This window comes from Notechis scutatus, chromosome 2, assembly GCF_049901735.1.
Source record: "Notechis scutatus isolate UNSWTSFEM ecotype Mainland chromosome 2, rNotScu1.2, whole genome shotgun sequence".
In the NCBI taxonomy this organism is placed as follows: domain Eukaryota; kingdom Metazoa; phylum Chordata; class Lepidosauria; order Squamata; family Elapidae; genus Notechis; species Notechis scutatus.
This window is the reverse complement of record NC_142010.1, coordinates 211,117,169-211,133,613: the sequence shown is the minus strand read 5'-3', so window position 1 is coordinate 211,133,613 and position 16,445 is coordinate 211,117,169. Positions and strand designations below refer to the sequence as shown.

Genomic DNA, 16,445 nt, shown 5'->3' with positions numbered 1-16,445 from the left:
AAAATCAACAAGTGATGGTGGCTTTAACCTTACATTGAGGAAAACATTGGTTAATGAAACAGCGTAACACATAGTACAAACTTTCTTTAGAAGTACTTTGGAATTGAAACTATACTGCAAATGTAAAATGCCTACTTGTCATATGACTTTAAAGGTATTGGTCTGATTCACACATTGCCTTGAATCGTAATGTGATGCACATTTTGAAAAATAAACCATGGATTAAAACTTACTGTGTTCTGTAAGTTTCATGTAGAATTTAATAAATAATTCCTAGTGCCTCTTCTCTATCTCCTTCCCTGCCTTCCTATCTCCAAATGTATGTATATGTATGCACACACACATAAACACACACACACTGTATGTATGTATGTATGTATGTATGTATGTATGGTATTCCCTCTGCAACTGATAGGTTTCTTTTATTGACATTTGTAAGTTTATTTATTATCTTGGCTGATAGCTACTGAAAGAATTATGAACTTTGGAGGCAACTAGGTTGTGTTCATTGGTATAACTTGTCATCCGTGAATCCTAAAACTACGTATTTACTGTATATACTAAATACAGAAAAACTTTTTTTAGCTCCTTTATCTGCCTATCAGTTTCATTGGGCACCAAAATTATTATTAGAAAAGAGAGGTGCATATTCAAAAATGCAATACATATCATTTTGGTTGTTTACATTTTAAGCAAACCATTCTAATAATTTATTTTTTCTGTGTCATGATGATTTTCCGGCACTTTAGAAATTCTGACTAAATTTGTCTATATTTTTGAAGATATTTACTTTGATGAGATCAGAAAAGAAAGATTTATGTCTCACAGGTTTGGTTCACATCTGCTTTAAAATCCCTTAATGTACTGCATAGGTGGATTTTATCAGAAAGGTACCTGAAAATTGGGGACTAGAAATACACAAAATAATACACAATTGCGATAAGGTACTGTTAAAAGTCAAGGAATTGTACCATTAGAACTTAAAAACTTCCCTAATCCATCTGCAAAGTTATAATAATTGCTTAAAAACTTTTCATCCTATGTCAGCTGAAATTGACAAAGTGCATTCCCAAGAAGCCAGAAGATACTGACAAATCAATCACAAAGCAAAATCCCTTCAAAGGTGTGGAAATCTCCTAATCACAATACTGTTCTCTGATGCCAGATCTCTAATGCCAGACCTTTCATAAAATTCCACACCTAGAAAAGATCAACACAGCTCTCAGGGCAAGAGATGATTTTCCTCATTGGACTGCATACATCCTCAGGGCAAACCACCTCAATTAACACATCTACACGATCAAAGCCCACTACACTACTCTCAGCATTCTGATTGGGTAACATAGCCTACCTTTTGAAAGTTATACTGCAATTATGCTGTTAAGTAAACTCTACCTCTACTCCATGCAACTTGTCCTGTGTATTCTTTATTTGACCCGGCCTAGATTTAAACCTAGAACTTTCTTCTAACAATGCAAATCATGTCAAAAATATATATAGGCTAATTAGCTTCTTTTACCATAGATTATTTACTCATCTACCCTTATAGTCTAATTGCATGTATATTGGAACCACTAATACAACTCTAAATGAGTATATTCAAATGTTAGATGTGGATTTTGAGACAAAATCATTTAGTCTGATGTATTTTGGTGAACATATGAATATGTGGAAATGAGCCCAGGACAGCAGCAATGTTTCCACCTATAAAAATTTCAGTTCTCCTGTGTTTCCACTGAGTTGGGCCAGGATTTTAGAACATAAAACCACTTTGGCTTTAAGCATTTCTTGTGGTTCTAGCCTCTGACAGACTTTGTGTTGTGTGAGAACACCAAAGATTAGGCTTTGATTTACAAGGACACATCTTTAAAGGAAAATATTGACAAAGTCTCAAAATCTATTGTCACCAAGTCCTCCTGAGCCTTCTACTACTTGTTTTCTACTAGATTCTGATAAAGCAGAAGCAACATAGATGAAATAGAATCAGAATTTCACATCAGAATTTGGAATAGATTTGAATGCAAGGAAAGTAAAAAATAGTTTACAGTTAATTAATTGAATAAAGCATGGGAACAATAATTTGCATAATGGTGTAGAAATTGCATTGCAACTTATAATAACTGAATTCTGTTGAACATTAACTTGCATTCCTACAAAAGCTGAACATACTCTTCACTATTATTCTGCTCCTTGCTACATTTTTTTAACATGAACAACAGGAAATATTAAAAAGAAATTTATTTACGTACATAACTAAAGTTGATGGGTGGAGACCTAAAACAAAAATATTGTATTTTCCAGGAATGCAGCCAATAATGAGCCTTTCTTAACCAAGCTTTGTGTATGTGAGAGGAGAAAGAGAGGGGGAGGAGAAGTAGGTTGTGTTTGAGTTGGGATAGTCTTTTTCACCTTTAAACCTCTAACTTGAAGTCGTTTGCATTGCTGCCATCTAGTGAAAACTGACTTTTTGGAATTGGATTTCCATTATTTGCTGCCACCTGGTGACATTATTATATTGCAATTCTGAGTAGTCTTTCCTAAAACATTCATGTTTTAACAGAATAACAAGATTTAGAAGAGACCCTGGAGGTATTCCAACCCTGCTCAAGCAGGAAACCCTATACCATTTCTGACAAATGATTGTCCAATCTCTTCTTAAAAATTTCCAGTGTTGGAGCATTCATAACTTCCGAAGGCTAGTGATTCCACTGATCAATTGTTCTGTCAGGAAATTTCTCTTTGGTTCTAGGTTGGTTCTTTGCTTGATTAGTTTCCACTCTGCTTCTTATCGTGCCTTCAGGTTCTTTGGAGAATAGGTTGACTGCCCCCTCCTTGTGGAAGACCCTTAGATATTGGAACACTGCTATCATGTCACCCCCTAGTCCTTCTTTTCATTATACTAGACCTACTCAATTCCTGCAATCTTTCTTCATATGTTTTATCCAGGGGTGGGATTCAAATTTTTAACAACTCGTTCTGTGGGCATGGCTTAGGTGGTGGGCATGGCTTGGTGGTCATGTGACTGGGTGGACATGGGTTGGTGGTCATGTTATTGGCTGGTCATGTTATTGGGTGGCCAACTCAATATCACTCACATCAAGGCACGCATCTCCTCACCTGGCCTCTCATGACTGTGGTGATGCTGCAATAGTTGTAAGTGTGAAAAATGGTCCTAAGTCACTTTTTTCAGTGCCATTGTAACTTTGAATGGTCACTCCACACAAGCAAAGTACCAGCAAAGGAGGGGAAAAAAATTCCAGAGACATTCCTGAGACAGGAAGTCTAGTCCTGCCAAGAATATAATAAGGGTTAATGGAGAGGCAGTTTCTGTAAGCAACACCAGAATGTTTCCTTGCTGCCTTCCTTACAGGATTAGGCCAGTAATTTCTTCTAACAACCAGTTCTCCGAACTGCTTAGAATGTTAAAACCGGTTCTAGCGAATAGGTGCGAACTGGTAGAATTCCACCCCTGGTTTTATCCTCCAGTCCAGTTTTGTAGATGATTAGGAAAATATAAAAGATTGCTTTTTTCTACTTAACAATTAAGCCAGGAAAAATGTTTTCTGTTGCTTGCTTTATTGACCCTATTAGAAAGGCTAACTCCAGTGAATTACATACGTTGGTTCTACATATGCCTGTCTATTTACATATGTCAGTTTCTGGATTTATGACCGTTCATTAAACAACGAGTTTCAAAGTTACAACAGCATTGAAAAGTGGCTTACAACTGGTTCTCTCATTGATCGTGATTCCAATTTGCATTTATGACTGTTGCAGCATTTTACAGTCACATGATCACCATTTGCAACCTTCCCAGCAGGCTTCCAACAAGTAAAGCCAATGGGGAAGCCAGCAGGGAAGGTCACAAGTCACAATCACATGAAGTCTCACTTTATGACCATGGTGGTTAGCATAATGACCATGACTGAAAAAATTGGGTGCGGTCATAAAATTGGGTGCGGTCATATGATGCTATTAGTAACCACATTACTTAACAGCGAATTTTCTAGTCCTGATTGTGGTTGTAAGTCAAGGATTACTGACCACCGCAGATAATCAAAGTACATGATGATGATGTTGATGATGATGATTGGCTTAGATAAAATAATTAGCACACAAAACATAAAGCTTTATCCAAATCTAGGCTTTTCGTGATTTTTAAAAAATATATATATGGTATAACTTCTATCATCAGGAACAGGAATGTTTCATGTATCTGTCTACACTTGTGATTGTGAAGCAACCATCAGTTGAGTGTTTTCCTTGGGTGAAAATACTATCATAAATTAGGAATTACTATTGTGACTATAATCACATTGGTTGCAACTTCTTTCTGTTTTCCAGTCTCTTCAGGTAATAAATGTGTCATTTTTCAGCTCAATGTGTTTTAACTGAATGTCTTGGACTTTGCTTCTCATTGCTTCAAAGTTATACCTACAAATTACATTACTGGTATCCCATTTGTTTTGTGTGTACTTTTTATAAATTGAGCACGTGCAAGCTTTTGATGCAATGTGACATTTTTTCCAGATAGTGGAGAGCACCCTAAAACATTCAGTCAATTCATTTGCAGTTGTATGATATGGCACTGTGGTAGTCACAAAAAACCCCATGGGCATTCTGATCCTGTATCTACCACCTTTAAAAAAAAGGTTGCAGCCACGAGTGGTTCTGCAAAGGCGACGTGACTTCTTTTCCACAACAATGCTGCCATCCCCATAGGTTAGGTGATATTGGTTCTGGGTTCATTTGGACATTCCTGGCAAGATGAACAACACAAAGCTGTTTAATTTATTGCTCAATAAACAAGACTGCAAGCTAATGCCATCATCTTTACCAACACCTTCACCTTAGATAGCCTGATGACTTTCAATCTGCACATAATTCAACTCTGTCAAGTTTAAATTTAATATAGTAATGGTATAACTCCACATCCTGATTCTTTTTTCAATATATTCCCATGACATCTGGATTGCTATGTAGACTTGAAATAGTGTCAGATCACGTAGAGTTTTTCCTTAAATTATCTCAGCTGTGATGGGAAAACTCTCAATCTCTGAATGCACATCAAAGGAACCCCCACCCAATAGTAAAATTTTCAGATTTGCATGATTATGTGTCCTTTTAACTCTTATTTGTACCATGTCCTCCAGAGAATAAACCCCAATGCTGTATTCAAGCAGCTATTATCCCTTTTTTTAAAGTAAACATTAGCACTGGAGGCTTATGAGCAAATGGTAAGAATCAACCCCTTCCCTATAAGTACTGATTCAAATAGCAATAGAAACAGCATTTAGACTTATACACCATTCTATATTACTTTACAGCTCTATATATGTTGTCTAAGTGGTTTACAGAGTCAGCATATTGCTCAGAGGTGGTATTCAGCACGTTCTGACCAGTTCTGGAGAATCAGTAGCAGAAATTTTGAATAGTTTGGAGAACTGGCAAATACCACCTCTGACTTGCCCCGTCCCCATCTATTCTCTGCCTCCCGAGTACCAGGTGATCGGCTGGGTATTCTTTTGTTGCCCTGCAAAGAAGAACAGAGCTGGAAAGCAGGTTAGTGGGATGGGGAGGGAATGGGATTTTTCAGTAACCTTCCCTCAGAGTGAGGAGGGAATGGGGATTTTGCATATCCTTCCCCTGCCATGCCCACCAAGCCACACCCACCAAGCCACACCATGCCCACCAAGCCACGCCCACAGAACCAGTAGTAAAAAAAATTGAATCCCACCACTGATATTGCTCCCAATAATTTGGGTCCTCATTTTATTGACCTCAGAAGGATGGAAGGCTGAGTCAACCTTGAACCAGTCAGGATTGAAGGAATTGAACTCCTGGCAATATGAGCAGAATTAGCCTTCAATACTGCATTATAACCACTGTGCCACCACGGCTCTTACGTTTAATTCCTGGAAAGCAAGCACACAGGTGTTCTATGTTTTTTTGTGCATAATTCTTAATTGCAGCAGAGAAGGACTGTGATGCAGAGGTTATTAGGTACTCACTGCTGTCCTTCATAATGTGTGATGTCATTTGTCACCACAAATCACACGCCATTTTCACTGGTGTAAATGTGATATCACCTTTTTTGATTGTCTGAAAGCTTATTCACACTGTTTTATCCACTGCCATGTCCTTCCCGCTTATAGAAAAGTGTCCAAGGTGATGATGTGGTAAATAAAGTTGGAAGAAATCTGCTATAATAGTAAATGAACTCTAAAAATGATTGTGGGTGTCACATAACTGGTGGCCTTGGGATATTCATAACTGCTTGATTTGTCATCGTTGGTGTTTTTTGCCAGTTGTTAGCTTGTAAGAGTGAATTAAAATAATGTGAGTTTCATTGTTTGTGTCTACTGAAACATAGATGTAACCTATGGATTCCAATAAATATTTGAAATAATGCATTCAGCTTTTATCTAATTAAGTTCAGTTTCTGCCACTAAATAAATGTCCTATGCAACTTGCTGAGTTTTGCAAAACTTTAGGTCACATTTTCCTGTAAAGTTATTTCACCTTTGAGATGTGCTTCAGTATGCTGAAATATACTAGGCTAAACATCATTCAATATCGTTTCAGCATACGTTTAGTTGTTTTGGGTTAGGAAATACAGCATCCAGGAGTTTGATGAAATTCAAATCCAACTGAAGCTTCTTCATTCAATTACAATCTGAATCATGATCTGTTTCACAGCAAAGCTCACTGATTATTATACAGAATTTTACATAAAATTGTTATTCCAATAGGTTTGTTTTTTCCTGTGGTATAATATTTCAGTTGTATTTTTGATGGCTTTAAATTAGTATCTCTGAAATGCTACTTAAATGGATATTGTGTTATAACCAACATAGGAGAGGCAGCATCCAATTATATTGATAAAATATGGCCAATGGCCAATATGGATGGCTTGATTTTCCCATTTATGCTACAGATTTCCAGGTTAGCTATCCCTGTTTCACATCAATTATTAAATCCTTCACTTGCCGGATGTGTTAATGTATTTTTTTAAAAGTAATGTTTTTACTTGCTGATCTTTAACAAATAGCTTGCTTTCTTATTGAACATATCCCATTTTGTTGCATTTTCTGGAGGTTTCCCCCACCCCAAACCTGTATTAACTTGCTGGGTTAGAAGTGGTACCACGATGAAAGCAGAGTTAATATTACTACAATATTTTTTTGTTTTCATTATATTGTAAGTTTATTCACATTTCCTTTTAACTAATAGTGACAATAGCATCTCTAATATTCTTTGGAGATAGCAATTGCAGGCCCTTTCTTAAATATAAAACCTCTTCCCTTTTAAATGCTTTTCAGAATTCTAGATCAGACAATATCTTAAAGCATTATTTAATTATTATCAATTTTTTTAATATTTTGCTTCTCTTTTCTTGATGCCTCAGTCATCACAAGGTTGTGTCTTCTTGCATAGCAAAAAACAAAACAAAACACTAGTCAGTGGAATCTCTGAGGATTATTATATCATACAAGGGTAGCCCAAGATAGCTAAGTAACAATCCTAGCATGCTTAATCCATCAATAACAATTATCTAATACACTACATGCCCTACCTGTTTTACGAACATCCACGGGGGAAAAAGAACATGCTATAAAATCTCACTTTGAATTCAAAAGTAAATTTCATCAGTAAATATGGATAAAGCTTAATTTTGCATAATGATTAGAGCTTTGTTTTTAATCTACTATGAATTTCTAGTAGTAGGATTTTAAAATTAATTTTATCAATACTTCCTTACATATAGCGGTTGCAGTAATTCAAAGGGATTGCCTTTAAATCAGCTTGTACCAAGAAGTCCTGAAAAGAAATAAGAAAGTTCTTTATTGCCATCTAGTGGTTAGATTTTTGAAGCCCTGTTTTGATCTGGACCTGAAAGTACTGTAGTATTTTCTGAAACAAAATAGCTTAGGCTACGGTGCAAAACAAAGAGATCAGGAAAATATTAACATGTTCTGAAAATTAAATATTTGAATAATCTGAAATGAATATTTAAACCGATCACCCATCTACAGTGAACATAGTCTACAATGGTTCTGCTCATGAACAAATAGTTTTCAAGTTATGACCATTGGTTTAACAATCATTTGAAAGTATGACAGTGCTGAATGAAGAGACGAATGACCTGTACCCAAAGTTAGGGCCTGAAAAAACCTGAGTGCTTGGCAATCCACCTAGCCTTATGTCCAGCTCAAGGCTGTTGCTCTCACCTGCCTTTCTCCCATCTTGTGGGTCCTTTGGCCAACTCCACCCCCCCAGCTATGTACCCCTGGCCTTGGTTTGTTTCCTACCTTATTGGGCTTCCACTGCCTCACTCCACTTACATTTCCAAAGATCACCTTTGCCAAAGGAAAGCAGCCAATGCACTATGCAATCTTCCTATACAGAAGCCACATGTAGTGCCATCCTGGAAATGGATGCCATATTGGGGAAGTAGCTGCAATTCTCGGATTTACAATAGATCAGCTACTTCTCCTTGTGAGCTATGGAGGTGCTGCAATTTAGGCTTGGCCCAGGCCTCCCTGATCTCAAGAAATCAATGATCCACATGGCTGCTTATGACTGCAACAGGGACAGCCAGGCTTGTGGTCATTTAATGAGATGAACATGTGGCTTCCTTGTTTAACAACCACTATGACATACAACCATAATTCTGAGCTAAGTTATGGTCACAAGTCAAAGACTACCTATTTTTAATTATCATAATTTTCTCTTAATGGGAAATCTTCACACTGCTTTCCGAGTATGCATGCATCTATTGTAATAATAGCTTTTAGAAGAGTCCTTTTCATATTATTATTTGTTCATATTACAGAAGCTACAAAATAATTTGATCAGATGTTAAGCTTGGTTGACTCTACAACACCATTAACAATACCTGAGTTTGAGTAGCAGCTTTTCTTTTCAATTTGCATCTAATTATTCCTGCGTGTTGTTCTTTGCCACTTCTCCTGGAGAAAATTCTAGCGAACACCTTGTATTTCTAGGGGATATGAAAAACAACATCATTGTCTCAAGTCAAATGTAGGTGCTATGTACTAATGAACTTCATGAAACATGGTGTGGCTTCATTGACAGCTCTCCATAACTATCTTCAATTTGATAGTAGTCTGTAAATTAACTTTCCACCCTAGAGTTCTTTCTCCTGATTTTTTAAAAATTTTCTTTAGCATATATATATAAAATGCAGAACTGAATCTGTGCCTAAAATGTTATTTCATGATACCTTGCCTGAAATTAATCCTTGGCTTAAGCATTCATCAACAAAATAAATGTGTATGTTGCTAATGGTCAAAGTTAGAAGGTAATTTGAGGCAGAGAGAGAAGACTGAATCTTTTTGCCTGTAACATTTACTGAGACCTGATGCAATACATTGAGCACAAAGCATTTAAAATGTTTGTTAATAATAATGTTAAGTCAGAAAAAGCAGGCAAAAATATAAGCTGGGATATGAAGAAATGTACAAGAGTGCATTACAACAGGTGAATAAAGATAGAACTGGTTTTTGGCAATCCTGTTTGTTTGTTCCCCAAAAATTCCATTTGTATGGAGTGCTTGATTCATTTCAGGTATCCTTGCCAAGGAATCTCCCAGCAGGAGTTTTTATATTACTGCTAGAGAGAGATCTCTTGGAAGAAATCCCATTCCTAAAAGCTTGTTAATGTTTTCCTTAATCTGTGTTGGCTAATTTGCCATTTTTGCAAAGAAACAACAAATACCAGTTAATGTCTTCAGGCACTCTAATTTAGATTTCCTGTCTAACTTCATAAAACATAGTAATACAATGCCTTTTTCTTTTAAAACTTCCTAAACAAAAAGGACTGAATTATAGCACACTGGCCCATCTGCATCCAGAAAACATCTCTTGCAAACACAATGTTACTTCACAAGGTGGTGCCGTTACTCTTGATCTGTCCATTACTGTTCTGAGAATCTAAAATACATGCAAATAAATGTGCAAGGAAAATTCAAGTTGCAACAAGCTTCCTGGCAGAGTTTATTGTGGTTTTTAAAGACTACCTAAGTAAGTACTCTGCCTTTTCTCTTAAAATATGCTTTAGCCTTACTTCTTTCAAATGATACAAAGCTAATTAAGATGGGTGGCTTGTACAAAACAAAGCATTTATCAGAGGGCACAGCTCCATCTATTCAAGTAGAGCTGTCATTCTGTTCTAACATCCAAGGTAAGCTCTTAGACTATGAATAGCTACTAGTGCTATAATCCAAATTCAAATGACATTATTTTATGCTAGGTAAACATAAATTCTGAAAGGGATGTACTGCCAGACCATGTGACACAAAGTACTTCATTCTGTACATTCTGGCATCTGTACAATAATGTCATTGAATGCATGCTATGATTTTGATATCCTTGTTATATGTTCTGGATGTCACTACCCCTTTATTCTCTGTAATTTGTGGCTACTTTTAAAAAAAAGGTATAAGCAAGGGCATTATGTTAATGACGATGTACTAGTAGCCCAAGGAGCATATCAACACTAGAATTGGGTTACAGCTCCTCTCTTTTCAGTGAATCCTGATAATTAGCCTTCTGCACTGAATTCTGTAGTGATTGTGTTTATATCCAATCAGTACATTGAGAGTTTAAGGTAGAATAATACATGGGAACTCTCCTTTCATGGCTGAGAGATAGTGGCAGGGCTATGGTGAAATGTGCTATAAATGGGACACTTGAACTTGACTTTCCCAGCCCTCTTCCAAAACCTTTCAAAACCCAGCCCTCTTTCAAAACCTGGAAAGAAAATCTATGGAATGCCTTGGCAATAAAAGCAGCATGAAATCAATATTATGTTTCCCATTGTCTAGATCAGGGGTGTCCAACCTTGGCAACTTTAAGCCTGGAGGACTTCAACTCCCAGAATGCCCCAGCCAGCTTTGCAAAGCTGGCTGGGGCATTCTGGGAGTTGAAGTCCTCCAGGCTTAAAGTTGCCAAGGTTGGACACCCTGGTCTAGATTATCGTATGAATGTGCCAACGAATAGACAATTCTAATATTCATGTTTCCAAGTCAGAGCTTATGTTTGGTTTTGCTGCTTTCAGCAATCCTCCAATCATATTTTATTGTTAGAGCTCTTCATGCCTTTTTACTTTCTGGTAGCTTTTCAGTCTTTTCTCACTAGCACCTAACAATAGCCCAATAGCACAAACATATCCCAGCAACCTTTTTTTTTAAAGGCTGCCCAACTTATCACCAAGTCATGATATTGTCTCATGTCTAATTCATACCGAAGCAGCTGTAAGCCTTAGCTTCTCCAGTTTTCAAATATTGATTCTTCTTTTAAGCAGGCAATAAGCCATGACAGCTTTCCTATAGATACAATCTGATATGCTTCATTGATCCTTCTGTTGCTGATCCTAGGAATGGGATCATTGTGACATTATTAAACAGTTTAGGCCAGTGGATCTCAACTTTGGCAAGATTCCTGAACTTCAATGCCCAGAATTCCCCAGCCAACACTGGTTATTTTGCCTTGAATGGCAGAGGTTCCCCTCATATGCCATGTCTGGAGCTGATCCTGACTCAGAGTCCTTGATCAGCCTGAAGAGAAGTTAATTAATGGCAGCAACCATACATTATGAAAGAAAGTAGGAGAGAGACAGCTCTCTTTCCATTGTTTCATGGCCCAATATTCCTGTTCCCTGTCAGCTGCTGGGTTGGATGTTTCCAAGCTCAGAAGATGGGTGGGATGGATTGTTAGGGATAACATTGGTTACCTAACTTAGTTTGGCTAAATATAATATATGTTAGTTAGTTTAAATGTGTGTGTCACTTTAAACTGTAAGCCAAGTATTTTGGGTGCGGTTGTAAATCGCCATAAGAGGGAGCACTGTTTGCTGGCTTTTACTGGAATGCTGACAGAGAAGGATTGATGGTGATTACTGGGTGCGTTTGCTGAGAGAAGAAAAGAAGGTTTGATTTTGCTCCATATCTCTGACTGCAAAAGAGATACATCATTGGACTGATTGTTTGTGAGTTGAACGACCTATTTTCTACACTGGACTTTGCAACCTGAATAACCCTCGGACTGTCTGAACTTAGTGTATGACATATGGACTGCTTTGACTATGCTATAACTCTTGCTGGAATAAAAACTATTTAATTGCACAGTGTATCTGTCTTACTGATTGTAAAGCTACAACAACGCTTTATCTCACACACACTCTCTGTCTGCTTGACTGCCGTTGCACGTTCTGCTAGGGTGTGTATCCCTAACATGGATGAGCTTGCTCTCTGTGCCCTTCATTGCGCAAATCCTCAATATGCCAATCAGACTGAGGCTATTTTTAAACTTGGCCTCAGTATGCTTTTAAAAGAGCACTAGACCCAGGTTTCAATATAGGACCATGGAGTCAAGTAGGAAGGAGCTGTTCTGCTGCCATGAAAATTTGCTTCTGGTCATCTCTTTGAATTTGTCTACCCAGCTTTTACAACTCCAGGAGCTAATTTTCTGGCTGGACGAGGAGACAGATGAAGAGAATGAACCAACTTTTTCAAACTTTTGGTTTCCTGGCAGGTAAAGAAAGACCAGTGTCTTTCTGGACCTGATATTTCTCCATAACTGGGATTGATTTGAAAGGCTGGAAGAGATGGCAAGTGTCATTAGAGAGGTGACTTTTTAAAAGCCCCAGACCTGCGAAGCCTCCAGGCCTGCGAAGACACTCACAGCATCAGAAAGTTGAAGACCCCTTTGCCATCTTTCCTAATTTGTCAGAGTGAATTCTGACAAAAGGCTAAACCTGCTGTACTGTCATTGCCAGATGGTTCCCTGATAGCATGGGTGAAATTGAAAGCTGGGGACACCGGCCTTCCAAGTGTGAGAAATGAAAACATTAACCTTTGGCTACAAGCCCAAATAAAAACAATTGGGCTTTGCAAAACAAATTGCTTTATTGGTTTCAGGAAGGAAGACCATTTTAGTGAAACTTGAGAAAGAGTCCCTAGAGCCTAGAGTACTGCATCCAGTTTTGGTCACCACTTTGTAAAAAAGATGTTGAGATTCTAGAAAAAGTGCAGAGAAGAGCAACCAGGATGATTGGGGGACTGGAGACTAAAACATACAACAAACGGTTGCAGGAACTGGTCTTGGCTAGTCTAGTAAAGAGAAGGACCAGGGAGACATGATAGCAGTCTTCCAATATTTGAGGGGCTGCCACAGAGAGGAAGGGGTCAAGCTATTTTCTAAAGTGCCTGTAGGCCAGACAAGGAATAATGGATGGAAACTGAACAAGGAGAGATTTAACCTGGAAATAAGGAGAAACTTTCTGACAGTGAGAACAACCAACCAATGGAACACCTTGCCTTGGAAGTTGTGAGAGCGCCATCACTTGAGACCTTCAAGAACTGCCATTTGTCAGAAATGGTGTAGGGTCTCCCGCTTGGGCGGGGGGTTGGACTAGATGACCTATAAGGTTCCTTCCCATTCTGATTATCTGTTATCTGTTAAGCCATGGAGAAGGCTTTACTATAGAATTCCAATATTCAAAAACTGGTAGAAAAATTAAATGTGCAGAAGTCTCCCTTAAGCCCTGGGAAAGGAGAGAGCATTAGGAAGAGGCTTAGCATGATTCCTTCTTAACTAATTGGGGTGTAAGAGGGGCAGAAAGAAAAATCAATCAAACCTGCCAGAGTCTGTTAGCTGATCTTGATTTTTTTCCCCTGCAGCGTTGTTTTCTGACCTAGGCAACTCGAAGGGCTAATGGGAAGGGGGACTTTCCTGCACTCTTTTACCTCTTCTGTTGCTGAGAAGGAAAATGCCTTACTACTTAAGCAAGTATTTTTTCCTACTTCCTACCAGTCCTGTCTTACATGCCTACATTCTGTTACAATACAATTCTGCATTCTGTGCAGCACCTGTTTGGAAGGGGACTTAAAGATCCTCCCACAACCTTGGGGAACCAAGACACAGGACATAGAATAATAGGTTGGAAGGGACCTTTGAGGTCTTCTAGTCTAACCCCTGCTTGAGCAGGAAACCCTACATCATTCCGGAAGAAACAGTTGCCCAACTTCTTCTTGAAAACCTCCAGTGATAGAGCACCCACAACTTTTGGAGGCAAGCTGTTCCACTGATTAATTGTTCTCACTGTGAGGAAATTCTAGGTTGGATTTCTTTTTTAATAATCTTCCACCTTACTTCTTGTCCTGCCCTCTGGTGCTTCGGAGAATAGATTGACCCCCTTCTTCTCTGCGGCAGTCTCTCAAGTGCTGGAAGAGTGCCCTCACGTCACCCCTGGTCTCTTCATGACACTAGCCATACCCAATTCCCCCAACCCATCCCCGACTGCTTTAGCCTCCAGCCACATAATCATTTTTGTTGCTCTTCTCTGCACTCTCTTCAATATCTTTTATATATCTGGTGGTGACCAGAACTGGATGCAGATACCAAGTGAAGGGAAACCCAAAGGTGCTTTTTTTTCCAGGAGACAACTGGGTTTCCTTGTTTCTTCTTTGAAGACATTTCCCTTTTCATTCCAGAAGCTTCTTCAGCTCTGACTGAATGGTGGGGAATGGGAGGATTGGAAAATCCAGTCACCATCCATCCAGTCAGAGCTGAAGAAGCTTCTGGGATGAGAAGCGAAATGCCTTCCAAGAAAAAAAACAAGGAATTGCAGTTGTCTCCTGAAAAAGCACCTTTGGGACAACCATGACCTGGATGACGGAGAAATCTCCACAGACAAAGTGAGGGGAAAAGTGTGAGACCAGGTCGTGAGGGATAACCGGCCACGAAACTCGCAGAAACTATGGGGAGTTCCTGGGAAGAACGAGGGCCGGGGGTGGGGAATCTTCCTTCCTTCAGGCAGGTCGGCTATTTGCCACCGTTGCATCAACGGTGCTGTTAGTGCAGCTCTCTCCGGAGCGCGGCGCCAGGAAGCCGCGCTCGGCGGCTCTGAAGGAGCGGGATGACCAGCGAGCGGAGCCTCGTTTAAGACCAACGGCGGCCACAACCGCTCGTTCGCTCCGCCGCTCTTGTGTGGAGGAGGCAGAGGGGGTGGGAGGGGCGCGAAGGCTGGAAGGTGGCTGCCCGCGGAATCCGAGGGCGACCGGGCAAGCGCCTTTCTTGGACGCCGGGGAGGGGCGGGGGCAGCTGTTTCGCTAATCCCGCTGCCCGCGGAGAGAACTTCCACTCGGAGCAACAGCCCGGAGCTTCTGCCGCCGGGGGCGGCGGCGGCTGTGCTGCGGTGGGAAGCGACCACGCCTCGGGGACTCGCAAAGGCGGTCTCGGGCTCTGGGAAGCGTGACGAGAAAGAGGCGGAGGGAAAGAAGGCGGCGGCGGTGGCGGCGGCGGGACCCGCAGCTCGGTGGGCGTCTCCTCGCGGGACGGAACCCTCGCTCGCTCGCTCTCGGTCTCTCGCCGCCGCCCCATCCTGTGGCTCCCAGCATGGCCGCGCGGTCCCGGCGCCCCTGGCTGAGTGTCGTCCTGGGGCTGGTCTTGGGGTTCACTGTCGCCTCCTGGCTCATCGCCCCCAAAGTGGTCGAGCTGAGCGAGAGGAAAAGGCGCGGCAGCCACGGCGGCTCCCTGAGTGGAGGCGGCGGCGGCGGCGGCGGCAGCAATAACCTCTGTGCTTTCTATGGCCGCGTGGCTGGTCTGCCCGGAGGAAAGAGGCAGCTGCGACCCGAGGAGCCGGCCGTGACGGCTGCCGGCTTGGGGGGCACTGGCGGTAGGCACAGGCGGTGGGAAAAGGAGCGGGAGCCCCGGCCACCCCCGCCGCCGCCCGTCGCAGATGGGCCGGTGCCGAGTCTCCCGGTTGCAGCTGCTGGAAGAGATCCTCAGGAAGAGGACGAGGAGGAAGAAGGCGGCGCTGGCCGCCACGGCAGCAGCCACAACGGCAGCGGGGACTACGCGGGCACCCCGGGCTGTACCAAAACCCGGCACTTCCTTTACGTCGGGGTGATGACCGCCCAGAAGTACCTGGGCAGCCGAGCGCTCGCAGCGCAGCGGACCTGGGCGCGCTCCATCTCCGGCCGGGTGGAGTTCTTCTGTAGCGAAGGATCGGTCCCTCCTCCCGGCCTAAAAGGGGAGCAGCCCCTGCCGGTCGTGGCTTTACCCGGCGTGGACGATTCGTATCCGCCGCAGAAGAAATCCTTCATGATGCTCAAGTATATGTACGACCACTACCTGGACACCTATGAGTGGTTCATGCGGGCGGACGACGATGTCTACATCAAAGGTGAGAACCAGAGGTGTGTTAGTGTGCCTTTGTCTTGGGCGAAAGAGAGATGAGAGGGATTGACCATGTGCAGAGGGCACCAGTGGTGTGATCCGAAAAGTGTAACTAGCACCAGGAGGCTTGCCGTTGGTATAGATAAAGGGCAGGACTTCTTGAAAGCTTTAAAACCTGCCTTTTGCAGATCCAAAAACTCTGCAGCATCTGTCCACATATTCCGTAATGTCCATGTACTT

The 16,445-nt window shown here is 41.1% G+C and overlaps 1 protein-coding gene across 1 annotated transcript in view; it reads left to right on the top strand.

Moving 5' to 3' along the window:
- Window positions 1–15,292: 15,292 nt before the first annotated feature.
- CHSY3 (chondroitin sulfate synthase 3) overlaps window positions 15,293–16,445 on the top strand; it is a 60,203-nt gene continuing 59,050 nt past the window's right edge. The window contains exon 1 of the mRNA XM_026671498.2: window positions 15,293–16,212. Coding sequence (XP_026527283.2) covers window positions 15,423–16,212 — 790 coding nt within the window. The 5' untranslated portion in view covers window positions 15,293–15,422. The remainder of the gene's footprint in view (window positions 16,213–16,445) is intronic.